At 33.6% G+C, this 27,274-nt stretch overlaps 1 protein-coding gene across 7 annotated transcripts in view; it reads right to left on the bottom strand.

Moving 5' to 3' along the window:
* The window catches only part of LOC124308468 (FERM domain-containing protein 5), a 43,430-nt gene extending 16,249 nt beyond the window's left edge, over positions 1-27,181 (bottom strand). For 4 of the 7 annotated variants that reach the window (XM_046771205.1, XM_046771209.1, XM_046771207.1 and 1 more), the window contains exons 1-5: positions 26,597-27,178; positions 12,318-12,422; positions 9,535-9,577; positions 8,416-8,592; positions 7,876-8,087 (exon numbers count right to left, since the gene is read on the bottom strand). In XM_046771205.1, the coding sequence (XP_046627161.1) occupies positions 7,876-8,087; positions 8,416-8,592; positions 9,535-9,577; positions 12,318-12,422; positions 26,597-26,692 (633 nt within the window). In that variant the 5' untranslated portion in view covers positions 26,693-27,178. Of the gene's footprint in view, positions 1-7,875; positions 8,088-8,415; positions 8,593-9,534; positions 9,578-12,317; positions 12,423-26,596 lie in introns of all 7 variants that reach the window. The other 3 variants (XM_046771211.1, XM_046771210.1, XM_046771206.1) reach the window with 3 other exon arrangements.
* Positions 27,182-27,274: the final 93 nt, after the last annotated feature.

Genomic DNA, 27,274 nt, shown 5'->3' with positions numbered 1-27,274 from the left:
AACAGAAAAACATTCAAACGCGAGGTTGAAATTTTTTCGCACTATTTGCAAGTACATACCAACATAAAACAAATGAAACACTAGATACAATTGTATAAATTTATCTTTTTATTTGAGAATATAAAAATATTTAGTAACGACTAAACAGATTTGATCCGAATTGAAAAAAACAAGATAAAAAAAAAAAAAAACAATTTATTCCGGGGTGATGTAAAACCATAAAACTTTGTCCAAAAAAAAAAATAAACCCGCAAGAAAAAGAAATAGTTTTTCTATAGAGGACGATATAATAATATGTACGGGGATTACAATTTTCGAAACGTCGTAATAGACAATTTTCACAACTATCTTATCTGTATGATAGAAGATTTCATTTACACGATGTATACTGTTTATATTTGCACGTATATGTTATACGCGTATATGGTTATGTACATATTGTATACAAGCCTAGACTTCACGTCCGCATCGTGAAGTATTGCGAGATAGTATTTGGGTCAAGGTGCATCGGTTCTTGAGATTTTAAGACAGTCATTCGAATCAATACGAAGGAGAATCCTCGCGTAAACATGCTTGTAGAAATTATTTATAAATACAACGAGTGTAATTTGGATGTTTAGAAACTTTGAACTTTGAAAATTCCAGATTACAGGATTATTATACTCGGATGGGAGAGTTTTTGAAATATTTGAAGACATTTTTTTTTTTTTCTGGTCAAAGAACGATCTTAAAGTTTAGACAACTTCGTTTTGGCTGTTGAATAAAATTACTTTTTGAATCGTTGGTTGCGTTGTTTCTTTTTTTTTTCATTTATTTTTTTTTTTTTTTTTTATTCACTCCGTGTGGATACATATTTTCTCTCGTTTATTCCAGCAAGTTTTATTTTACAATTTTCACGAAGATAAAGATCTGAAGGAATTTACGGTCTTTGAAGGAAATCAATGATTTACACAGGCGCGGATATCTGACGTTGTAACTTCGATACTGAAAAATATCCAGGGGCCTGCACATCGTTGTATAACTTCACACATAAATGTAAATAAATAATATAGTGTCTATAAATATATCCCTGTCTGTACAATATAAATAAACGAAATTCCTGCAATCGGGCGTGGAATTTTTCTATCTCTTCTTATTTTTCGTGTACGTTATACAAACGCGTTAACTGCATAAATATTCATCATCAAGTATTATATATGTACTAGCAGCCCATCCCGGCTTCGCACGGGCATATAATAATATTAAGTAATAATATAAATGTTATTTTTCTAGAAACTCACTGTAAACATTGTGTATTTTCTTTTATTATATTACTATATGCCCATGCGAAGCCGGGATGGGTTGCTAGTGTAGCTTATATGACACGTTCGTAGATTTACCATAGCAGCGCCATCTATTGATTACTTACTCAACCCAGTCGAAAGGTATCGACATCTGTTAGAATCATTTGGAGTTAACAGATAATTGTGACTGTCAAATAATAACAGACAAATAATTAGCAATAAATTAAAATTGCGACTATAATTTGAGATTTAAACTATCCTATCTCTCAAGTTGGATCGAACTGCACATGGTGTGCGCATTTTATTATAATCGGTTAAGTGGTTTAGGAGTCCATTGAGGACAAACATCGTGACACGAGATTTATATATATTAAGATGAGGACAAACATCGTGACACGAGATTTATATATATTAAGATAAGATATTCTTTCCACCGTACTTGAGTGGTTTGAAAAAAAAATTTCATTCGCGTGCAATCTTCATTTTCTGTCCTTTTTTTTTTTTGAAAAAAAAAACCCTGATTCTATCACCATCCTTGCAATTAATTGTGGAACTTTGATCACATGATTACATATCGACTATATTCAGATGTTTTTGCTTTTAAAGTAATTACAAGTAATTATTCCCATTCCCATTGCCACGACATGCATCAAGGTTTATTAGCTAGTAAAACGATCGTGTGTTTCGATTAGAGAATTTCTATTCTTTATCTCTTGAGGGTGAATAATGACTGTTAAAAAAACGAGATGAAAATAATTATTCGATAATCTTACACGTTGATGGAAAATATTGTTCAAACTTGTTGTAGTGTTGAATTGTGAAAAATCTATCTCGGGATTTCTTCAGCGAATGATTTGTGTTTGTGAAAACATTTTTGAATATAAAAAACTGTAACGATCGTGTCTTAAAAGTTTTTAATACATAAATATCAAAATCGAATAAATCCATAACAGACATTCAATAACTTTTCATTCGATTTGACATTAAGCATCGATATAAGATTCTGGTATTTTTGATTTTTTTATTTTTTCATAAACACAATACATTGATAAATAAACAACACACGATAATTTCGTAATAGTGCATAAATACAGGTATATAGATATGCATATCGTATATAGTCGATGCAAATAGAGAGAGAAAGAGAGAGAGTGAGAGAGAGACTGACCGCAGATGCAAATTACGGTAGAGAATCGATTTCGCCATTCTGCAGCAGTTGCAGCAGTCGAGAGGAATTCACGAAGTTTGGTGATTGTAAATTATTCTATCTGTTGTGCCACAAACAAGTTACATCGTTGAATTAAACCGGTCGAGAGTTAACAACCTATGAAGGTTTCCGGAAGAAAAATAATCCCGCAAGATATAAGCTGAGCGATGCGAAATTTTCGATACTGCCAAGTGGAAAAAATAAAGAAAAAACAGCAAACGGAAAAAAAAAAAAAAAAAAAAACCTGACATAAATTTCCCTGATCAATAATTGTTTACGCAGCTTGATTTTCCTACAATGAATTCAAACTTTTTATAATATAACAAACAAGCCAACTTTAATATATATATGTGTGTGTGTGTGTGTGCGTGTGTAAAAAAACGGGGGAAAAAAAAAAAACCAATTCTCGAGAAAATATTTATAATTCACTAACAAAATTTTTTGTAGTGTTGTTCGCGGGAATTTAAAACGCTGCAATAAATCACGAGCAAATATCTGCAGCGCGGATACGAGTAGCTGATAAATTTACTGCAAGGGAACGAAGAAAGTGTAGGAAAAATTCTAGTCGAGGGGATGTTGCTGTGTATATATAAATATATATATATATATGTATTATATACGTTACATCGTATGTGCGGGGAGAAAAATAAAAAGCTGATAAGGAGAAAAGAGAAAGAAGAAAGAATCGACTTGCGCAAATTAACAGCGTAAATGCTGAGCGAATGTTTTTTTTTTTTTTTTCAACCGTTTATTTCGTTGCGATTTTTTTCTTTATTCTTTTTCCTCTTTGTCCTCCTTGTCCTCTTGACGTACAAGGAATAATCATGTAAATTAGTTTGTATAATTGTGTAAACATAACGGAAATCGTCTCTCGATTTTTCCATCTCTTTTTATATTTTCATTTTGGATTATTTGAAATATTGATCGATACTTGTACAGAATTGCGCGTAATGGAAGTATGCAATTTTTAACGTGGAATAAAAACAGAAGATGGTAGATTTTTTTACGGTTTTCTCGAAACGCGGTTTCTCAAAATGGCGGACACTATAAAAAGAAGAGTTTTTAAGCTGTATGTATAAATAGGCTGGATTCGATACTTTTTTTTAAAACCAGCACCATTTCGTTAATTTTGATTAAAAACAAAAACAGATCTTGGTTTTGATTTTCTTCGTAAAGTATGACGTTTGGAGGCAGAAAATGGAGTTCCTATTTTCAACATTTTTTTCGGTATCGTGCGGGTGGAGAAAGATGTAAAAACAAGTTCTCAACGTTTTTTCGAAATTTTACGTAAAATGGAACATTTTTAATTTTCACATTCTTGTTGCGGAATAATAATTTTATAGTGATTGATTACAGAGGTTGGCGCGAAGAAGGTAAAGAGAAAAAAAAAAGTGGAACAAACAACAATAAACCAACTTTAATATCACTCTGTGAAAAAAACTTGATCCGATGTAAAATTCTTTGATAATCTGTTTTTGTAAATTTATACACGCCGTGAATGAGTTTCTATAACAAGAGTCCGAAACTCATGTATAAGATTATAAACGAAAAACTTTCAAATTATAGAAAACAATTTTTATAGATTTTTTTTTAAACTTCGTTTCGTTTGTATTTTCGGAGAGTTTATAAAGAAAATTATCTTAGATATAACGACCGTAATATAACGAAGTATACGAATATTTCACCGTGGCTTGATAATTGGAATCGTTGTGAAGTTGGTGAAAAATTCATTAAAAATTAATGTCTTGCAAACTTTCATCAGACAAGCGTTTCCATTGTAAAGACAGGCGTTTCTATTGGGGCATGCGTGTGTCTATAAATGACTCGTCGCGACTGGTATAGAAGACCATCAGGGGTCAGGTCAAGTGCCAAGTTCATAAATACTGTTTTCAATCTATATTTTATTCACGGACGGTATATATCGGCGGATGATGCGGTAACTTTGACGGGAAGAGGCTAAAACCTGTTCGATGTAAACTCGTTTATGGGATAGAAAAAGAAAAAACGAGATTAAGGTGGATGTAGATGAGTAGAATGTACGAATCTATACAGCAAATAAATTTTTTTACTCGTTAGTTGCGAATAAATGTTCATAAAATGCACAAAATATCCAAGTGTAAAGATGGTTTGTTTAAAATCGGTTCGATATTTTAAAAAATTAAGTAGTTTCGTTCGATCTCGACAGGCGAGGATTGATTTTATTCGAAAGCAGTATTTATTACGTGTACTAAGGAGTCGATGAAACTAATTTTCATTTTTCGACAGTCGTGGCGATTCGACATTGTTATTTGTTTGTAATAATCAATATCGGCGCAATGTGGAAAACCGAGTCAACTTTTATAACAAAATAATATTCTACGGTTTTTGGGGTCATTGATTACGAATCTAAAATCAGAATTTGAAAATTTCAAATTTCAAATTTGATCGAATACGATAAAAAAAAAACTTTATCCAAAGGTTTTCAGAGTCACTGATCGGATTCGCCATACTGAATTTTCAAAATTTGATTTCACATCGTAATCTGCTACCCCAAAAACTTATGACTTATGTAAAACATGTATCGTGCAGAGGGGTAACTTTTTCGAAAATGAATTATTTCTTCAATTTTCACGATTTTTTTCAATCAATTTGTTTTTAACAATGATAATTTACATTATACCGCAACAATTATTCTAGAGTATTGAAAACCTATTAGTATACTATCAGAAATAGCAAAAAACCGTAAAGAAATAATCGTTCCTAATTCCGGTCTCTTCAATATTTTTATTTATACAAAAATTTTCATAGCTTAGAGGAATATAAATATTTGATGAATACCTACTCAGTGTTTGACTATCTCTTGGTAAAATAAACGAAAAGTAGTATTTATTTAAACTGGCAAATCTCTTTTTGAGCAAGTATAATACCCAACAATAAAATAACTTCAAAAATCTTAGTAAGAAACCAGTTTTGACAAGTTATTTGATAGCCAAATACACAATGACATATTATTTATACAAGTTGTAATTATCCCGACCAAGGAATCGATATTTTTTATTCACAACGCACACGAAGAACTAATTAGTTTCAAAAGTTCATCTCTGACCCCTCTCTGTATCCGAAATGTCAAAGTTCAAGCACAAAGATTCAACGTCGCGAATAACGATTTGACAGAAATTAACATAATACACAAAATTTTCTGTCAACTTACATTTTGTCTTTGTTCTTTCTATTTTCTATTTTTTTTTTTTTTTTGTTTTTCGAGACGTGCTGTCTACTATTTGCAGTTTCTAATGTGTTAACTGCAACTGCCTAGCTTTAAGGATACGTGGGACGTACAGTTGGGTAAAAAATTATTCGAATCAAAAACATAATAAAACGAAATTTAAACAGTAGAAATCAATCAAGAAAGTCTCTGCGATGCAGATGAAAACGATTCAACGCTGAATTTAAATCGTAAACAACCTTCGAAACAGTTGAAATTTGCGATTAGTTTCACAGAATTTGAAGTAAAGTGTGCAGCACATTTTTATCGATACATAAAATTTGAAGAGAAATATGTTGAAAATAAAGTCACATATACTATACCCGTAATGCAAATATTCGTTTTTATGATAGGCAATTTCTGAGCGACATTTTACGGCAGTGACATTTGACGACATTTTTATTTTCATTTGAAACACCAGTTAGAAATTTAATTCGCACACCACGCAGAATATCGATCGTATGAAAAACTTTGGCGAAATATTACATCACAGACGTGATGTTGTCCGATTTGACGCGTAAAAGGGAGACAAAAGTAATCGACGATAGTCGCGAATTGTATACGGACTCTGAACAATAAAAATGATGAGCGTGTTTATCCAGCAGTCGTCTTTTTATACAGCTGAATTTTGTTCGACAAGCAGAAGGAACAAAAAAGAAAAACAAAATCGGAAAGATGACAAGCGCAAGTAGAACAGTATGTAGAAATCCAAAACTTGTATTTTTTATGTAATCTTTAAGACTGTGAGACCGAATGATTCATTAAAAGGGCCAATTAATCGATTGCTCTAAAGAGAATGATTGATTGAAAGGGGCGATTGTTCAATTAATTGGAAAAAAAAACAACTAAGCGAAGTCTAGGATGAATTATTAATTGCACTCGGAGTATATATTTATTAAATTTATACATTCGTCAGGTAGAACGGTTCATGGAGAAACAAACACTGAACTAATTATCAACGAAATATTGAATACGAATTGATTTTACATTTCAAAACAATTTTGAAACGGTAAAGAAATCTAGTAAATTTATTCAAATTTACTTTTCACGATGGTCTGAATCTTGTTAAGAAAACTATTTTTCCTCACAAATTTACTGGGACAGATTTTTTTCATCCAATAGTCAATTCAAAATTGCCATTTACTGTCGATGAAAACTTGATACGAATTAGTTCAATATTTAAAAATGAAACGTTCGACGATATATCGTCGTAATGAAGAAAAGTGTCTTACAGTGAAACAGTGGAATAATAGTATACCGAATAAACAATTTACCGAATCGAGACAAACTACCGAGCAGACTAAATTGGATCGAAGAAACTAAGTTTTCAACGATTCAAAAATCATTTAAAATTAAAAATCGATACAGCTGCAAGCTAGCGTTTAAAGTTTTGCTAGTTTTAAATATTCACCGGTACCTTCCAAGTCGGAATTGCGATCTGCCTTACCATAGTTTCGAGTTTCCAAGCCTGATCGGGGATAAAATACCGAAACTGTATTAACGATACGCGTAACTCATTGAGCAAGATCGAAGAACTGCATTACCGAGGAATTTTACCCGATAAGAGTTGAAACTACGGTAAGGCAGGGTAAATTATAAATAAGGTAGAGCAAATAAATAATCCGATGATCGATAAAGTGGATATCCTTAATCCTCGAACGTTCTAGAAAAAGGTTTGCGTCTTGGCTAGGTGTCGGTAAGATCTCGGTACAGAAATCTGTAAGTAAATAATCCGATGATCGATAAAGAGAATACTCTTCATTCTTGAACATTCTAGAGAAAGGTTTGTGTCTCAGCTAAGTGTCGGTAATGTATCAGTATAGGAACCTGTAACTAAATAATCCGATGATAGATAAAGAGGATATCCTTCATCTTCGAACATTCTAGAAACAAGGTTTGCGTCTTGGCTGAGTGTAGGTAAAATCTCGGTACAGAAATCTGTATTCAGAACTCTCCTTGTGTATCCATTCCGAATCAACGTATATAAATTCGATGAACACTAAACGCGCAATTATTTCGTACAACAAAATTACGAACAAGTAATAATTCTGAGTTACGATACTCTTCGAAGGACCTCCAGCTTGTAAAAAAAAGCATGAGGAGAAGAAGAAGAGGAAAGAGTAGAGGAGGTAATGGCTCACCTTAACCGGATGTGGGTCGACGGCGTAGGTGTCCAGCTGAGAAGCCAGCCTCAAAAAATGCGTCTCTGCCTGTTCGGGCGTGAACCCCTTAAGTTGGGTCTGGTGGAGATCCATCGCCTTCTCCTCGATCGTCTCGGTCTGTTTCAGCAAGAGCTTGTGTTCCGAAATGTAGTTACCCTCGTGTATTTCCGGATCGTAGTCACCCAGCTCGCCTGAAAGCACAAACCGACAGATTTTGGAAAACCATCAAGTTCCTCAACTCTGTAAAAATTGATAAACATTGTCGAGCATCTCGAGTCTCACGTCTGTACAATTAGACCCACTCGACATCGAATCAAACTGGAAACTCTCGTTTCACAATCAGCGAATAAATATCAAGCTGTAAAATCGAAAAAAAATTAACATAATAAAATACCCTGGCTCTTTGCCTGACTCGAGTTGCGCGTGAATGGATGAGAATGTGGGGGGATTCCGTTCCTTCCTTTTTCCGCACGGATCACTCTGCTATCACTTTGTGCTGCGTTGATGAAAGAAACTTACTTTGAACGACGCAAGCAGCCAGCAAAGCAGCCTCGCCGGGACTGCAGTAAAGCCTGCCGTGCAAAAGGTCCCTTTTCAGCTGCTGATACACCTGATATCTGGTTATTTCCTCCTTCAAGCGAAAGGGATCGGGAGGGTAAAATTTTACACGGAAACTGAAGAGGATCGGATCCATGTCTGAAATAAGATTGAGCATTTTATTATTTCATTTATTTCTGCATTTTTCTATAATACTTTTAAAGTTTGGGACTCACGAGAACGAGTGTTTCAGTACGCTAAAAATTTTCAAAATGATTTTAAATCTCTTCAAATTCGTAAGAAACAAATTTTTAATTATATTTACGTTAGAAGGTGAGATCAATATTTGTACTATTTTTCATTACATTAACGAACAATGTTACAAAAAATTAATCTCACCTTTTGACTCATTTCACAAATTATTATCATTGCAAAAGTGCGATTTTCATACCCTTCCGATAAATTGCAACTGATTTTTCATCGTTTCCATAAAGTTATAACGTTCTCTAAATGTATAATCGCAATGGCAGTAGCTAAAAGGTATTCCACATATACGGTGGATCATGAATAATGATTACACGTTTCTACAACCAGCCTGCAGCCGATTTAATGCAAGGTCTTGGAAGGAAGGAAAATGTCTGAAATTAACCCTGTACAGTGCTTTACCTTTTAGATCTTTACTCATTAAATTTTCACCGCAAGTTGGATATTGCGATAAAAATCAAATGTTTAAATAATTCCCCAGCTGACTCAGCAATGAACTTGAGAGTACGAAAATCGATGAAAAAAGAAAGATCCATTGCTGCGTAGCGAGAATTTCGCAATTCTGGCAAAATTTCAATTTGTTTTACGTTATTCTGCGGAGGAATTAAATGAAAACAATCTTCGTTTTATATATTTATGTGCATTTTCGTGATACTGTTTTTTTTTTTCCTTCATAACCGAATCAGCGAAAAATCCTTTTTTTGTCTTTCTCTGCGTATTCAACTTTAAAAGTGTAACGAACTCGAGAGTTTTAATTGCTTTCAAAGTAAACAGCTGTAGTCATGCGAATAAGTGCATGCATTTGCATGGAACAACGAATATATTCATTATACTGACCTTTGACTTGTTTGATCGCGGTTTTGGCCAGATCCAACCAATGCTGAAAAAAAAAAGAAGAATAATATACATACAATATGCATATGTATCGGAAAGATTATAAAAGTGTAAATTAAAATACCTAATTAATGATAAAATGATAAAAAAATAAAATGGAAGAGAAAATATCACATGTTTTTTTTTACATGATAAATAACTTCGGGTTCGTTATTTTTAATTTCGATTGTTTTTTCCCCGTAAAGTTTAGGTAACTCAAAAATGATAGACATCACGAGAATTATATTGATGATAGTGGAAAAGTATAATTTAAATCTTTCTAAAATCATTTAAGTTTCTGCAGGATTTTACTTCGATCGGGAAGAGGATTTTTCATTGCAAAACAATCAAGGAAGTATGAATTGAATTAGATTAAATTTAGAGATAATTGCTAATGCCGCAAGATACATTTTTTTACACCATTTTATAAACATTTTTATTACACATTCAATTATATTATCAGTACACGAAATTGTGATTCTAGAATAATTTTATTTCTGGTGTACTATAATATATGTATATACAATCCATGTATACGTACATCTTTATATACCCGAATTGAGTTACTGCATTTTTTTAAATACCCAAGTTACACATATATACTTATAGGGCATTCCACGACATTTCTATCAAGACTCCAAGTCGATGTCTCAGATTGGTTTTATAATTTTTTTTGTATCAAAGTACATGACGAAAAACGCAATCGCAATTTTTTTCAGAATTTTTCAATCCCGCGTAACTGAAGTATAATTTAAATACTTGAAACAAAAAACCCCAACTTTCTAAAATCTATAAATTTTCGAAAAATCTTTGACACCTGTTAGAGGATGGAGATTTTATAACTTAAAAAGATAAGAGGTATAAATATTAAAAAAAAATGTATACATTGAATATAAATATTATCGTAACATATTTGATTCCCTGTAACTCTCCAAATAAACAATTTTCAGCCCATATTATAATCAACTTTCACGTTCATTCTTATGCCAAAAATCCAATCTAATAATAATCAGTACAATTTTTTCATTTTTCTTATTCATCTTTTGAAACGATAAAATCTCCATCTTCCAACAGGTGACGCAAATTCTCTTCTAATATATAAGATGTGTTTGAATTTTTTCAGATCTCAAAGAGTCGAGGTTTTGTGTTTTTTTTTGTTTTTTTTCCAAGTTTTTAAATTAAACTTCGGATACGCCGAGTAAAAAAAATTCTGAAAAAAATTGCGATCGCGTTTTTCGTCTTGCACTCTTTCCCAAAAGAAAAAATATCACAAAGCCAATCCGAGACATATCGGACTTGGAATACTCATCGAGATATAACGGAATGCCTCGTATACATATGATATATCTATACCATGACATCGCGAATCAAGTGTTACAAAGGTTTATTATTAGCGATCAAGTCATCATTGAATACGGTTGCGTTTCTACGGTAAAAAATCATCACCTGAATATACGTATACAATATTGTGTCAGCAAAAGAGGAGATCAGTATGGAGATATTTTGTACGGATATTCAAATCGAGTCAGCGTGACGTAATGTACTTGTATACGTTTACGATATACATATACATGTAACTACTGCAATAACTACGTATAAATATATATATATATATATATATATATACGTGACTTTTACATTAGCGAGAGCCCGGCCAGATTTTCGGATCTTACATAATCATATCACTGCCATTAGGTCATCGGGTAATATGTATAACGCTCCGCTAGATATGCATTATATGTGTATTTGTACACTGAGAAAAATTTCATTTGTTATAGTAACTAATACGGAAAGAAATTTCGATATATACTATATATATATATATGTATTTTATATTTTAGTGTTACGAAAAAAAAAATTTTTGATTTTTCTTAACGCTACCCGATAAAATGCCTGTTTGGGGCCTAAAAAATAACCTCGTAAAATTTGAGCCACGTAGCTTATGCGTAAGAAGCGGCGCGATTTGATTTTTCGTTTTTTTTTTTTTTATCATTTTTTTTTTTATTTACTTTTTCACAAATTCTCCCAAAATATAATACACGACAAAAAGTCCGAGAGGATCTTTTTTATGAAATTCAATTTACCGTGAGAAAAGTCTCTTGTGATTTTTTCACACATTGCGTATTTATCAAGATACACAAAATTACAACTTCAATTATGGACTTTTATCTTTTCCGAAACAATTTCTTTTTTTTTTTTTTTACAAATCTTCTTCAGATCTCACGTATTAATTTTCAATTCTCAATAAAAAAAAAAAAAAAGAAAAGAAATTTCATATCGAATCCCAAATTTTGTTGATCAACTCTGAATTGACAAAAGGAATAAAAAAAAAATTGTTTTGTAAAATAAAAATCAATATTTGAGTTGCAATTTTGCATTTTATAAATATCTTGATGTTTCGTCAGATTGTTTATAAAAAGAATTTATATTACAACGCAAAGATACGTTGGGAATAAAATGAGACAAAGTTAAATCAAATTGACAAGTTCTGAATTTAGATATAATAACAAACGATAGTATTACATATTATACATGTAATGTAAAATTTAATTCCATTTGAAAAAATTTCCCAAATTAAATCATCAAATTGTTAAAAGCATAAATATACAAGGAAAAATTTTATTCCATTTGCAAAAATTCGCAAGTGTGTAATATGACGAAGTGCGGGAAGACGATGGACGAAAATATGTGTGAAAAAAAAAAAAAAAAAATTACTTCGCCAAATTTATCTAAAAGCATAAACTCACCCTCTGCCTCGAATGATCGACGTATCTCAGGCCGAAGTAATCCGTCTCCAATATGTTCAACTGTTTACACACGTACTCGAGGATGAATCTTCCCTTGTGTTGAGGCTGTTGTGACGAAACAGAGAGAAGAGGAGAAATTTTAAAACGATTTCTGGGGAGAGATGGAGAAAAAAAAAAAAAAAATAGCTACACGTGCAAAGTTGTATGTAGGGAATTCCATATGAACCTAACCGACACGTCTCACCCTCGCCAATTTTGATTTTCTTTGAAAAAAAAAAACTTTTTTTGCAATTTTCCGAAATGTGAAACAGTACCCTGAATTTTTTTTTTACATTTTTTATTCATCAGTTTAATCGTTTGTGAATCTTGATAGTGATTTTGAAAAGAAGCTTCTTTAAAATTGTCAAATAATTCTCAAAAGCTTATATTTTCTTTTCCAAATATTTCAAGACTGGGTTCATAATATGCCGAATTTTCGTCTATTTTTTCGACACTTTTATTTTTTATTTTTGATCAACTAAAAGATTGTTTACTCGGTCTGAAAATTTCCTAAAAAGACTTTCAAAACTTCTACTTCTCACTTGGGATATTTCTATGAAGGTTTCATTCTGAATTTGAGAAAAAAAATAAAAAAATTATTGAACGTGCCGAAAAGATATATGAAAATCTTTCCCGTAATGGAACACCGGCCTCGAAATGTTTGGAATATAAAATTCAGTGTGAGAATTTTTTTAGAATTTTAAAAAGGGTCCTTTTCAAAATCACTTAAGACATTTGTAAATAATTGTGCAGTTGAATAAAAATTCTGAAAAAATTCAGAGTACCGTTTCCGACTTGGAAAAATTGCAGAAATATTTTCAAGTCGGAGTTTTAAGTTCGTAGTGATGAATTTTCGGTGAGACGCGAGAAATATTTTGCAAACGTGAAAAATCAAAATCTTCTCTTACAAAACACAATTAAATAATTCCTTCACAATTTTGTATAATTTTTAATCGGACATTTTTTCATACACATGTAAACTCGCAAGTTTTCCAGAACATGCAATATTTTTTCAAAACGGTGTAAGCACCGCAAAATATAAAAAATGCGTTTTTTTTTCTTCTCGAAAAATTTATAAAAAAAATCCACACGCTCGTCCTTACGAAACTATACGTATATACGACTGACGAAATTTTATACGCGAAATTACGAAAAGTTGACAAGGCAAAACGATGCAAGCGCTAATATTCAAGATTGTTTTTCAGAAAAGCAAAAAAAAAAAAAATTGTCCCAAAATTTGAATGATTCGTTCAAAACGAAAATGATAAAAGTACTTTTTAGAGTTTTCTCAAGCTCTTCAAAATTTCCCAAACTCGGAGGTAATATTGTAATCCATATTCGAGAAAATGATTTTTTTCCTTAACGGTGTTTTGTCTTTTTTTGTGAATGTTGATTAAAAACACAATTAATGTGTAAAAATTACGAAAAATTAGAAAGTTAGGGAAATTCTGAAAAGTACTTTTTGATTACTTGTTCGATTTTTTTTTTTTTTTTTTCAATCAATTGTAATCAAATTTTGGGACAATTTTTTTTTTTTTTTGCTCTTCTGAAAAATCATTGCAATGACACTCGAATCGCTTTGCCGTGCCGCCTTTCGTTTCAAGATATTACAACATACAAGTATAACACACGGATTAGACTTGTAGGAAAACGTTTGATTAGATGTAGTTGTGCAGCATGGCACGATATTGTAGACCGAATGAATGGGTTGCATGATCAGAAGACCAGGAATCAATCAATTTCCGCCGGGTGATTGGGGGTGTCAATATTAGAGTTTGCGAGAAGATTGAATTTCGCCGGCGCGGCGCGTGCAGATCGTTAAAATTGAAAAAGCTTCTCTCTCAGCTTCTCTCTGCAACGCTGCAGGAAGTAAGGATCGATCGAGAATGCAAGTTTCTTACCGTGTAATACCACCGATTACAAGGGTTAAAAAATGGATTTTGTTTTTTTTTTCTTTTTCTTTTTTATCAGTTATTAGTTTATTTAGTTATCGAATAACGACCAAAATCACCATATTTTTCGATTATGGTAAAAAAAAATGAAAATAGTCAAGGACTGAGCGGTGACCGGAACTAACTATAACATGATCTCATGCAACAAAAATAATTGATGAAAGGTATCAATTTTTGGCCCACTAATTTTGATCCTCAAAACAAAAAACCTAAAACGTACTAAAGCTCTGTTTTTTTTTTCTTTTTTTTTTTCTTTTTCTTCTTCTTTTTTGTTTCTGCTAAAGATTTTCGGAATTGACGAATTTCGTGCCAACAAAAGACGTGACACGAAAGCTGATCACACCCAATTAGGTAAGCAATAGCAGCTAAGCTGCAGTCGTTTAGATTCGTTCCTTTCAACTGACCGCAAAAACCGGGACTTCTGGTAGGCTGACCGTAATATATTACAATATGACAAACGGTCACGCACGCACACATGGATTACCTAACCGCAAATTAATTTACCTTCGCGTGAGCGATCATATTTTTATACATCATACGCGTGAGACGAGTAGACTCGAGTACTGCAAGAATTATTCGCATTCTTTTCCGGAATAAAAATTGAACTTTTTTTTAAACAGATTGGTTAAAGAAGTGAACCTGATACCTGATCCTTGAACCAGAATTAAATTGAAACTGTGTATTTGTAAGGGGGATAAAAAAAAAAAGAAGGAGAAGAAAACGTTAAAATCTTGATCATCACACGTAATACAAAGTCTGAGAGACCATTCACTCTTCATCCTGAAATCAAAACTGGATAGGTACAACAATTGTTAAGCTGAATCTCTCTGCTGCTATTTGACTTTCTGTCTTTGCTGCTATTTGTCAATCGGATCGTGAGACTTGAAAGCGACCAGCAAAGCAACTTCAGCAGAAAGCCAGAGGTCTTAGCAACGAAATTTCAGGGTCAACATACATCTGACCAAAGATTATTTTAACACGGCGAAAAAGTTTCGTTGATTTTATACGGCACGCTGAAAACATGATGTTTTATTAATGTCTAAGAAAAGGTTCGGCATCACGATTCCATATATTCCGTTGCTATTGCGAAATCGGATCTACGAAACGAAATCATTTTGCAAGGATTGATAAATGATTGTTTAGTTGTCGCGACTGAAAAATAATTATCGTGCGATTTTGTTCATGCGACATGAATTATTATACGTGGCATCGAAGAATTACTGAGAAATATACCATTGCGAATTTTAACACACCGATTCAATGATGTTAGACCAGGAATGATTTAATTTTACCGATTATACTGGACAGACGCCTGAAGCCTCTACTAATAACTCCTCGTATCACTTCTCTTGCGAGAAAGGATTTTCAACGCGTTTACAGAGACTATTTTTGCACCTCAATAAAAAGTTTTATAGTTTTACGATGTAAAATATTACTTGACAGCTGTAATTAATTGGTAGCTCTGATGAATTCGTAAATTTTATTCGGGGATATAACGCGATTTAGTTAGTTTAATCTACCAGAGGGTATTGAATATTTTGATAATAGCGTGAAAAATAGTAATATTAAATTTTCACTCAACCGACTGAATTAAAATCGAGATTACGTATTTATAAATGTATTTTATACAACGAAACGCGTCGACAAATTGATTTTTTAGCAAAAAAGCAAAACAATTTTCTCTGATTATACTTCCGCGTTACAATTGCTGTCAGCAATCCATGAATCAATCGAACAATCTCTGAAAACCAAGTACTCGTAGACCGTGTTTTATATGTTATTTATATATGTATAGAATGAGCCGCGAGCTATTGGAAAGCAATATTCCAACATTCGAATTACGATTGCAGCAATGAACGTTGACGCGTTGTTGAGCTATCGACGAGAAGTCGATTCCGGTTATTCCACTCGTGATCAAAGTACATTACAATGAGCGGCGGCAGCTGCTTTCCAACAAACTTACAATTAATTAATTAAACTGATCATCGTATAGGTGTGGAATTTATGAGAGGAAATTCCAGGACGAGTTTAATGCGAATCGAAAATCAATGCTTAACGTTTAATTGACTACCAGACAATACGTTAACTGTACCCTGATTCACCAACATCCTTGAAGTGATGATAACACCTTGTGTACACAAAATCAAGGGTTATTTTCTGCATTTTATCATTTCAAAACAAAACGTCGGTGGAGAGGCTGATGAAGAAAACATCTTTTTTTTTTACAGGCAGGTAGCAATTTTCAATCTAGAACAAAAAAAACTAACAACGCTGAGAGAAATTTTTATTTTCGGTTATCATCATAAAAACTATTCTTTCTAAGGAAAATCCTACGTACGTACTTCACAACAGATTTTGCAATCTTCAATTAAAATCTTGTACAAGAAATTGGACTAATATAAATTGGCAAATTCGTGCATGAAGTGCAAATATCACGCGGACAATGTGAATAAATTTGCAATGGTGAAGATTACAGATCTGGCTAAAAGTCAGCGGGCGGCTGGCGTCTGCAAGGCGACTGGGATTCGGTGGCTCCTCGATTCTCGCTTTGTTGAATTTTCGACGAAAGCAGGCGCTCGCTATTTTCTTCCCTTCGTCGCCTCGGCTTCCCCAAACTTTGCCGAATATGGGTCAATAGGCCAAGAGGGTGAGAAGAGAGAACAGGGACGAAAAGGTATGAAACCTACTGACTAGGGTCTCGCGTACCGACGCCGCCACCGAAATTCGCGCGAGCTTTCGATATTACCTGTGTTACACTGGTTGTGAGAGATATTTCTCGATGCGGTTAGCGTGAATTACAGTCCTTGTATGTATTTTTGTTTGTTTGCTTTTTTTTTTTTTTTTTTTTTAGCGTAACCACAAAATACAAATTACACAGACACAAAATGAAACTGCGGCTTCATAGCTGTATTCGATTACGACCACTGGTGTTTTAATTTCTCGTAACCGTTGGACGCTGAACGTACTAAGTACAGTATTTTTTCAAATTGATTTCAATGCGTCGATTGATCGTGAACCTAACTTCGTGACTGCACGACTTCAAAGGACTTCGTGAAGTCAATTGACTTCAAACGACTTCCAGTGACTTCACTCACTTCACTGACCTCACGTGACTTTAAATGACTTCAGGTAACTTCACCGATTTCAAATGACTCCGAGTGACTTCATTGACTTGGCTCACTTTACTGACTTCATTCACTTCACGGACTTCAAGTGGCCTCGAGTGACTTATATATCGTGACTCTTTATTGACTGCACTGACTTTACTGGCTTCAAGTGACTTCGCTGACTCTAAAGTGACTTCGTATGACTTCACGTGACTTCAAGTAAATTTAATGATATCGCTGACTTCACCGGGTTCCAGTGACTCCAAGTAACTTCATTGAATTGGCTGATTTTTTCGACCTCACTCATTTTGCTCACTTCACGGACTTCGAGTGATTAAGTGACTTCGCTGACTTTAAAGTGGCTTCAGATGACTTCACCTGACTTCAAGTAACTTTACCGATATCGCTGACTTTACCGAGTTCCACTGACTCCATGTAACTTCATTTACTTGGCTGATTTTTTCGACGTCACTCACCTCACTCACTTCAAGTGGCTTCAAATAACTTGAACCGACTTCAATGACTTCACTCACTTCACTGACCTCGCTGACCTTACTGACTTCATAGACTTTACTAACTTCAAGTGACTTCGAATGACTTCATTAACTTCGAGTGACTTCAAGTGACTCTGAGTAACATGTATACGGGGCTTCAGGAAATGGTTAACCCCTCGACGTTAATTAACTTTAACTTTCAACCTCTTGCCAAACTTTCCAGCAAACTGCACTTCTGGTCAATTACTGATGTCATCAACTCTCTAGCTAACTACACTTTCTCCTATCCTCAGATAATCTGCAAATATACGACAAATGACAAGCGATTCATTAACCCTTCAGGACATGGGTGTTTTGACTGCCATTATTTACTCTGGCCATGAGAAAAAATCTCATGGCTTCTGCGCATGCGCTCAGTATATTTTAAATACAGCTTTCTTAAGAAAATATCATTTATTTATAATTTTCAATGTTTTTTAAGGTAAAATAATTGCTCAAATTTATTATTAAAGTAATATCAATTAAAAAAAAAATAATAGAAACAAATATTATTAATAATTATCATTTTGTTGTGTTACTTGAAATTAAAAGTAGTAGTTATTTTATTTTTTAAGATTAACAGTCCTCTTAATAATATTCATTTAATGAATATCAACAATTAAATAATAAATTTTACATTTTTAAAAGCAGATAACACAGCACAACATTGCACAATTATTCTTTAGGTATATGTATCATGTAAACAAGTATGGCGGAAGCATACTACGGAACGACCCGAACTAGGCCGAAAAGAAACGAAAGCTAAAATCTCTCACCCTTTAATACTCTGGCCATGAGACAAAATCTCATGTTCTCCAAAAAATTATTTTTTTTCACAATTTTGATTTAAAAAAAAACAGTTTTTAGTGAATGTGTATCCAGAAAACTAAATTATAGGAAGATACAAAAATTTTCAAGTAGTCTTTCCATTTGAATTTTAAAAGATATTTGAGATCTACGTTGAGCATGAGAGAAAATCTCATAACCCATGTCCTGAAGGGTTAAGACTAGAAATTGAATCTTCCCTCTTTTCTCGCAACTCTTTGTCCGTGCATAAACTTACACACATAATGCAAGTTGTGCCTAAACAATACACAGAGGATTATTGCAGCAGTGTAACAGCTAATACAACCTGTCGTTCTTCTCTGTTTTGCAAGTACCGGCAGTTGGCATGTAGAAAATGGCGAGAGAGAAAGAGAGAGAGAGAGAGAGAGAGTTTTCCGCCTCCTCCTCATCCTCCTCATCCTCCTCGTCGTTCTCCAACCACTTGGCAAATGATCCTCAACAACAGGCGTGCAGGGTGAATTGTAAAACAGGTCAGCATAAAGCTGCCTCTGACTACCGTTCTACGCTTTTGGGGTTGACTCGCATCAACTGCTGCGACCACTGATGAACTGGGACACATTGCCGGACAATAGAGAGAACGGACAGATAGACCTGGACAACAGATGCCGGGTAAAATTCTCCGTTCGGCGATGATAGTGTCGCGGTCTTTGAACTTCCGATTGTTATACTGGAGCTTTTGATCACACCGCAATAATCAGATAAGAATAACAACCCGCCGTTCTTCCCGCGTATGATTAAATTTCGAATCGCGTTACGAATACCTTTTATCCCATCACGGATTACACGTTTTACACGAAGTTCAACGGGCATCGATTAACTTGAAGTGACGAAACTTTGAAGAAAAAATCGCTGCCATATGTCTTTCAAAAATTCAGAATTAATCTGAGACGCAATTGAGTTTTCAAACTATGTCTTACTTTCACTTTGTTATATGTTCCGTCTTATTTCAGACAATCTCAAAGTTAAGAGGTAACGATTCTTTACCCCCTAGAAAAAAAAAATCATTAATTCAACTCGGGCAGCGTTAATTGGTCAATAATTACAATGATATACAAAATCTTACACAACGATGAAATAATTGGTACGTTATTACAGATGTAGATAGTTTGCGGTGTAGATTCACGCGTTAACGCGTTACGCAAACTATTTTCAAGCAATACGTCAGTACGATATCACATCAAGTACTATTACAGCGAGCTAAATACAGGTATAAAGGGTATTTGTTAGAAAATCGGCGAGTCATTCATTCCTGTTCGTCTTAAAAGCTCTGCCCGTTACGACAACGTCACCCAGCGTTCAATGTCAGACACGCGGTCTGCACTTAAGCATACATATTGCGTGTTATACACGTGTATCTAATAATTAGTGTAATGTACATGGGAAATTCCATGCGAATCCGACCAACGTTTGATCCTCACCATATTCAAAAAATTTTCCGCAATTGTTGCAACCCTGAAACGACGCCCTGAATTTTGTAGATTTTTTTTTATTCACCTACTCAATTATTTAAAAATATTTCGAGTGATTTTGAAAATACTGTAGTTTCTATTCCAAACGTTTCAAGACTAGTCAATTTTTATCCGTTTTGGTTCGATACTTTCAATTTTTTCGATCAACTAAAACATTCTTTGAACGGTCTGAAAATTTTCAAAACTTCTGTTTTCCACTTAGAACATTTCTAGACCGATTTCATTGTGGAGCGATTATTTTTATATTTTTTACCGCATTCAATTTTTTATTTATCAAACGGTCTGGTAATGTTATAAGTGATGAATAAAAGTTTTGAAAATATATTGGAAATTCTCGGACTGTTTGAACGATGTTTTAATTGATCGAAAAAATTAAAAATACTAAAGAGAAAACGGAAGAAAAATTCGGCCCGTTACAGGGCCGGTTTTGAAATGTTTGTAAAATAAAATACAGTTTTTGAGAATTTAAAATAATATCCTTTTCAAAATCACGCTCAATATTTATGAATAATTAACGAGTTGGATCATAAAACTGAAAAAATTCAGGCTACTGTTTCAGAATTGAGACAATTGCGGAAGAAATGTTGGAGTAAATAAAAAATAGCGAGCGTCAGACGTTGATTGAGTTCGCATTTAACAGTAAAAAAAATATATTTTTCTTTTCGGAAACCAATTACTTCGATGAACGAAATACGAAGAATTATACACGAAAGCGTGACGATTCACTTGTTTCTTCTTTTCCTATAAGATCCACTTTCAACCAAATTTATGTATATAATAACAAGATCGGATGTGTAAAAAATATATATATATATATATATATATATATATATATATATATATATATGCACATATTTGCGGAAGAATGAAAAAAATATTGATTCAGAAAATTTAAAAATCAATTCCTCGGTTAAAATATTTTTTTTTTTTAACGATACCTGTTTTACCGAATTTTTCCAGTTACCGTAACGAATGAAATTTTTTCTCAGCGTATAAAGTTTGATCATAACTTTAAACGTCGATTCCTTGACGATCAAGAATAATCATCATCCGTATACATAACATAATATCTTTGTTTCCGAATCCCCCCCCCCCCCCCCCGCTCTTAAAAAAAAATCGTAGTTAAATTATATAATCACCATTGTATGAAAAAAAAAAGAAATATATCGTACAATCTCGTAATGAAATTTACGGAAGAAAAAGAGAAGAGAAAAAGCGCCGAACCCCGTTGAAAATAATACTTCCGGGCGCTACTCGAGCTGATTCCCAGGGGAATATATGTATGGCAAAGAAACGCGAGGTTGTGAAAAGCGCGTGTTGTATACAGAACCGAGCGCTTTATACACCGGGAAGGAATAATAATGATTAACGATTCATTCACGGCCTCAAGGGTGGTGGTGGTGGTGGGAGTTCACGGGGTGGGATTTTGCGCCGCACCAAACTTTTTGGCTCGGGGGCCAGAGCGAGGATCGATTAGACCGGAAATAGACCGGAGGACGCATTATTGCTCGGCGTATGATCGCAATAAATATACCGGAAAAGTTATCTCGCTCTGCATGCCGGCTCAATGCTCCGTGGCTATTATGGCTGATCGCTCTTACAGCGATTATAATAATAACAATGACGATAATAATAATATTGTACAACCCTGCATTCTGTGAGAATTCGAACACGTTTCGGGGTGTCTCGTGTAACGAACGACTAAGATAATAATTCTCTCCACTCGTTGTGATATTACGTAACGATGCGTGTGCGATATGGTTACACCGACCTGGGAGAAATTTTTATTTCCGGTTACCGCTCGGTCCTTAAATATTTTCATTTTTTAAAACGATCGACAAAATATTGTTCTAGGTAGAAAATGAAAATTATTATCGGTTAATATTCTTTCTCATTACGATCACTGTTGCTAATTTAATGCTTGTTTAACTAAAAAAGTAGAGTAAACCTCAGAAACCGATTTCGCGCTGCAATAACCAAAAAAGGATCGACGATAGCTCGTTTTTCGTAATTCCAACAATATTCGAACAGTTTTTTTAACGATACCTGTTTTGCTGAATTTTTCTAGTTACCGTAAGAAATGAAATTTGTCTCGGTATAATAGGACGAGATATGTATGTTATGCAGAAAAATGATTCTGTTAAAATTTGACCCGGTTGAAAATTTTCTATACTTTCTTCTCTCTCTCTTATTCTATGTTGAGTTAATGTATTGTTTTCAAAACAAAGAGGTGATAAATACTTCCTACAAAGAATGATGAATGTGTTTAATATTTCTGGTATGAATGAATGAGAAAACAATTTTCATATAAAATATAAAATCATTGTACCGTTCAAATAAAAAAGCTGATTGAATTTTCACTTTTTCAAATCTTCGAATAAAGTATTTTCTGAAGTTACTTCGGCAAGGAAAATTCGTTGACTTGCAGAAGATAAAAAAATGTTGAATCTCCGATTCGGGGGTGCGCAAAATTTCGAACTTTGATTCGTGTTTTACCGTAATACATATATATGTGGCATTCCATGTCAAATTTCCAACCCATGTGTCTCACCCCCTTCGATTTTGATAATTTTTTTTTTTTTGTATAATTTTGCAACCGACCCAAAAGGGGTCTCGAAATTTTTTTCAAATTTTTAGTCACCGATGAAATTAAAAAACAAAAAATTGACAAACCAATTCCTAAAATCCTATTTATAAAAATATAAATTTTTTTTTTCTTCAATTATAGTGTCATGATTAAAAATCACATTTCAAATCATAAAATCAGTGTACATTTTTCAGTTTTTTTAAAAATGGCGTTTTCGGAGTTAGGTTTTAATTTTTTTTTTTTTTAACTTCATTGCTGGCTAAAAAAATTTAGAAAAAAATTTCGAGACTCTTTTTGAGTCGGTTGCAGCATCCTACTAAAACATTATCAAAATCGAAAGGGGTTAAGATACATGGGCTGCAAATTTGACGTGGAATGCCCCATATACATATCTACATATATATGTATATATATATATTCGAATACTTAGAGTATAATTCCAATTAGATGTAGTAGAAAATCAGTGCCAATTGTGTTTTAAAATTTTTTCATTTCATCTTACGGTATCGAATTATAATAGAATTAATTTTTATTTATCGTTGTTAGTTATATTCATTGCAGGGAGATTCTTCAGTTGCACTTATCGAGCCTTGATTTTGTGGATTTAAAAAAAATTCCAATCATCTCGACTCGGTTAATTGAAAAAAAAACCAACAAAAAAAAAAAAAAAATCCCTAGTTTGCCTTTCTCTTCAGAAGGACGAGATATACGCAGTAAATAAACTAACAAATGAGTATATAATCACAAGATAAACATTGTTGAACAAAGTTTTGTTCCGTTTTAAAATAATTCTACACTATAATACGGGTAAATATTTAATATCTTATAATACAATCTGTATGAACGGTAGATATTTATTTTAATATACTTAAATACTAAAAACAGAGAGACCCCTTTTTAATAACACGCTCTGCTGCCCTCGATACGATATTATATTGTAATACGTATAGATATATAATGCATAAAGACAATAAAGTTCTGCCGCCGCCCTCTTGGGTCATTTTTCGGTTTGGGGACTCGATATGATCCGCAGGTCAGGTCACGCAACGTTTGGAATTTAACAATAAGAACGGGCAAAAGTGATGTATTATACAATCGGGATCGAGAAGCTCAATTATTACGTAATCCAACGCGTGCTTCGATTCTTGAAGTTTAATTAACAAACTGTTTTTTTTTTTTTTCTTTAACATTCTCTGTATAGTGTACCGTGTATATTAGGCTGTATAAAAAAAATTCGTCTACTGTTGTTTATTTTTTTTTTTTTTTTTTTCAAAACTCGAGTCTAAAATATTGTTCCCAATGACGAAAAAATAATGATGTCCAAGTTTCAGGTCTTAATATTAATATTTTGAGCTGCCTCGTGGCGGTTTTCTATTTTACTGTACATAATTTAAGAGACAAGCTTCTGGAGAGAAAGAGAGAGATAGATAGATAGATAGATAGATAGAGAGAGAGAGGGAGAGAGAGAGAGAGGCGACGGATCGATGAAGAAGGGGTATATATAATAGAACGTAAAGTTGCGTATCGTAGAATTTTTTTATTTTTTTATTTTTTTTTTGGCTCTTTTACTTTTGCTCCTTTCGTCTTTACTACCCTCCGTCGCTTCTGCCACGGAAGAAGGATATAAAAAATTCATTCAACTCCGCGATTCTTTCACGATTCTTATAACATGTAATGAGAGAGGTGAAGTTTATCTTACATTATTACGAGGCTGAAGTTAGTAGAGTTATTGTGATGATTAAAGTTCCGGAAAAGCCGTTATTTCGTAATTTTAGAAATGGCTAAAATCCGGTAAATTATAATAAGGCAAAGCGACGATTCGTATTTTCAAAACTCGACCGCTTCAAAGTCACTAAAAAATTTCAAAATAGTAATTTTTTTTCCCCCCAATGTTTCGTTACGCTAACGTTACCGACTTCATCCTCATACATTATTCAAGTACATATAACTAGGATTTGAAAGAAATTTTATTACACGCGAAAATATTGCCAGTTAAGTAACACTTCTGTACACGCATAAGTATAAATGATTTAAATCGATTTGATGATATTGACGATTTTTTTAAATATGTACTGTTCGTATGTATATATATATATATATATACATATTTAAAAAAAAATATATATATATATAAGCTGACGAAAAGTAATAACGAGCAATTAGTTATCCTAGTTAAATCAAAAATTTTTCTTCGAGTATAAAAATGTAACTAAATTATTTCTGCTTTGAAATCGAAGAATCGTTGTATGATTAAATTTACGGCTTTGATATCGAAATATTTTTCTCGCATTAACAAAGCGCTAGAATTTCCTGCTCCGTCACGTTGAACGTACCATGTTTGTCGTTTTTAGTTTTCTATTCCATTTTTTGTTTTTCTTTCACCCTTTTCCTTTTGGAAAAATTACCGTACCTACGAAATATTCAATTCGGGCTTTGATACGCATTTGACGATTTCCATTCTTTCTACATCTTCTTCTTTATCTTTTTCTTTTCCCCCTCGTTTCTTGTACACCGAACAATATTCAGATACATTTACATGTATAATGCATCCGGCATAATGCGCGCTGCGCGTTTTTTTTTTTTTTTTTCTTCTTATTTAATACGCACGACGTCGTTTATACATCGATTCGCGATACAATTCGATCTTCGATCTTCTCATTGGAATTGCGAATATCGCTCAGCAACGATTCTATGGAAATTTAGCACGGGAGCATAATTCAAGGCGAGAATAATTGATTGCTTGGTGTGATTATTGTACATAGAATTGTACTATAATGCATTACAATAAATCGATACAATTTATTATTCATTATACACCTCGCAACGAATTTTATATTTTTAGTAGGAAAAACAAAAAAAAAAAAATACCGGATAGTGATTTGTAGTATCGATGTTTTTTTCAAACATCTTCTATGATCGATTGATTTTTTTTTACTCGATTCTGAGAAAGTTTTAAATAACCAACAGATCTTCACGATTAATTGTAGAATAAATAAATCGAAGATCGAGGATTATACTCATGCAATTTCATTTGAGGAAACTCTGCCTTTATTTTTATTTTCATACTTTTCTATTTTCATGGAAAAAATACAATGAATTTTCAGAGGAAAAAAATAGTTACAATAACATTTTCACCGTAATTAAGGAAATAAATTCTATTTTACAAGACAATATACGAATTTATTTTTCAATCGCGTAACAAAATATGTTAAATTGCACAGCTTGAAAAGTATTCCAAGTGTATCACAACCCACGTTAGTGTTTATACATCCACAGAAAAACAACAAATTTCTGTGTTGAATTAGCTTAGTCAGATGATCTGGATGACATCGCGGCATAAAAGAAAAAACATCCAAACCTCAATTTCAAATATCGAACAACCATTCGAATTTCGGAGTACATAGTAACCGGATACGGTAAAAAAAAAAAAAATAACAGCTTTGAAACGTTTTCGTACCTTCAGGTCTGTTAGAATAAACCACCGAGGCTGAAGTTTGTAACGTTATTGCATTAACGCGACTTGTAAAAATAAAAAATAAAAATAAAAAAAAATAGTTGCTTTGGAATTTTCGGTTTCCCTGAATTTTAGGAAACCTTTAATAAAGCATGAAAAAACAGAGATTTAGTAAATTCAAAAAATTATTCTAAGGGCGCAAAATGGTAATATCTCTTTGAACGTTTCGATACGGTAACGTAGTTACGTTACTAACTTCAGCCTGGTAAGTCTAAGGGATGAAGAAACTTACCTGAAAATCGCACTGTATAATCTCGGTGTCATCCAAAAGGCGAATAGTGGCCCGATGCACCACTGTCACGTCGTTTTTGCTTCCAAACTTCAACATTTCTAGTCTCAAATCTTTGTCGGCAATATCCCCCTGTCCCTCATCCCTCACCCCACAGCACCACACACTGGCTTGAATAAAGAAGGGGGATGTGAAGGAAAAAAATAGAAAAAAAAAAACAAAGAAAAAAAAAACCGACTATCGGCCGCGGTTTCTCTCCGTGTTTTGTTTTTTCTTCCCTTCTCTTCTCTTCAAATTCTCTTACTTTACACGCCTTTCCGTCGCCCTATTTTTGAAAACATTTGCTCGTCGCTGACGCTCGTTTGTTTTTACTATCCTCCCTGCGCCGCACTCGATGTTCACCTCGCTACTTATCGGCGAATGCGGTATGACTACTACGTTCCGTCCTCGTCTCGTCGTGGTCGTCGCCGCTGTCGTCTCGACAAAACACACCGAGACATCACTGATCGTGAGGCAGGTTTCGGGCCCGTTTGCAGTCACCCCAGTACCCGCGGTATAGCCAGGCTCGACCACTCGTCGTAAGGAATACCGATTGACCCGTGGAACGACGGAAACCGTGAACCGAAACAATCGAAGCTCGAACGTTCGAACCGCGGAACGCTGGAAGAGGAACTCGAACTC

Source organism: Neodiprion virginianus, chromosome 7, assembly GCF_021901495.1.
Source record: "Neodiprion virginianus isolate iyNeoVirg1 chromosome 7, iyNeoVirg1.1, whole genome shotgun sequence".
In the NCBI taxonomy this organism is placed as follows: Eukaryota; Metazoa; Arthropoda; class Insecta; order Hymenoptera; family Diprionidae; genus Neodiprion; species Neodiprion virginianus.
The sequence above is the reverse complement of the archived record's forward strand: the minus strand, read 5'-3'. Positions and strand labels throughout refer to the sequence as shown.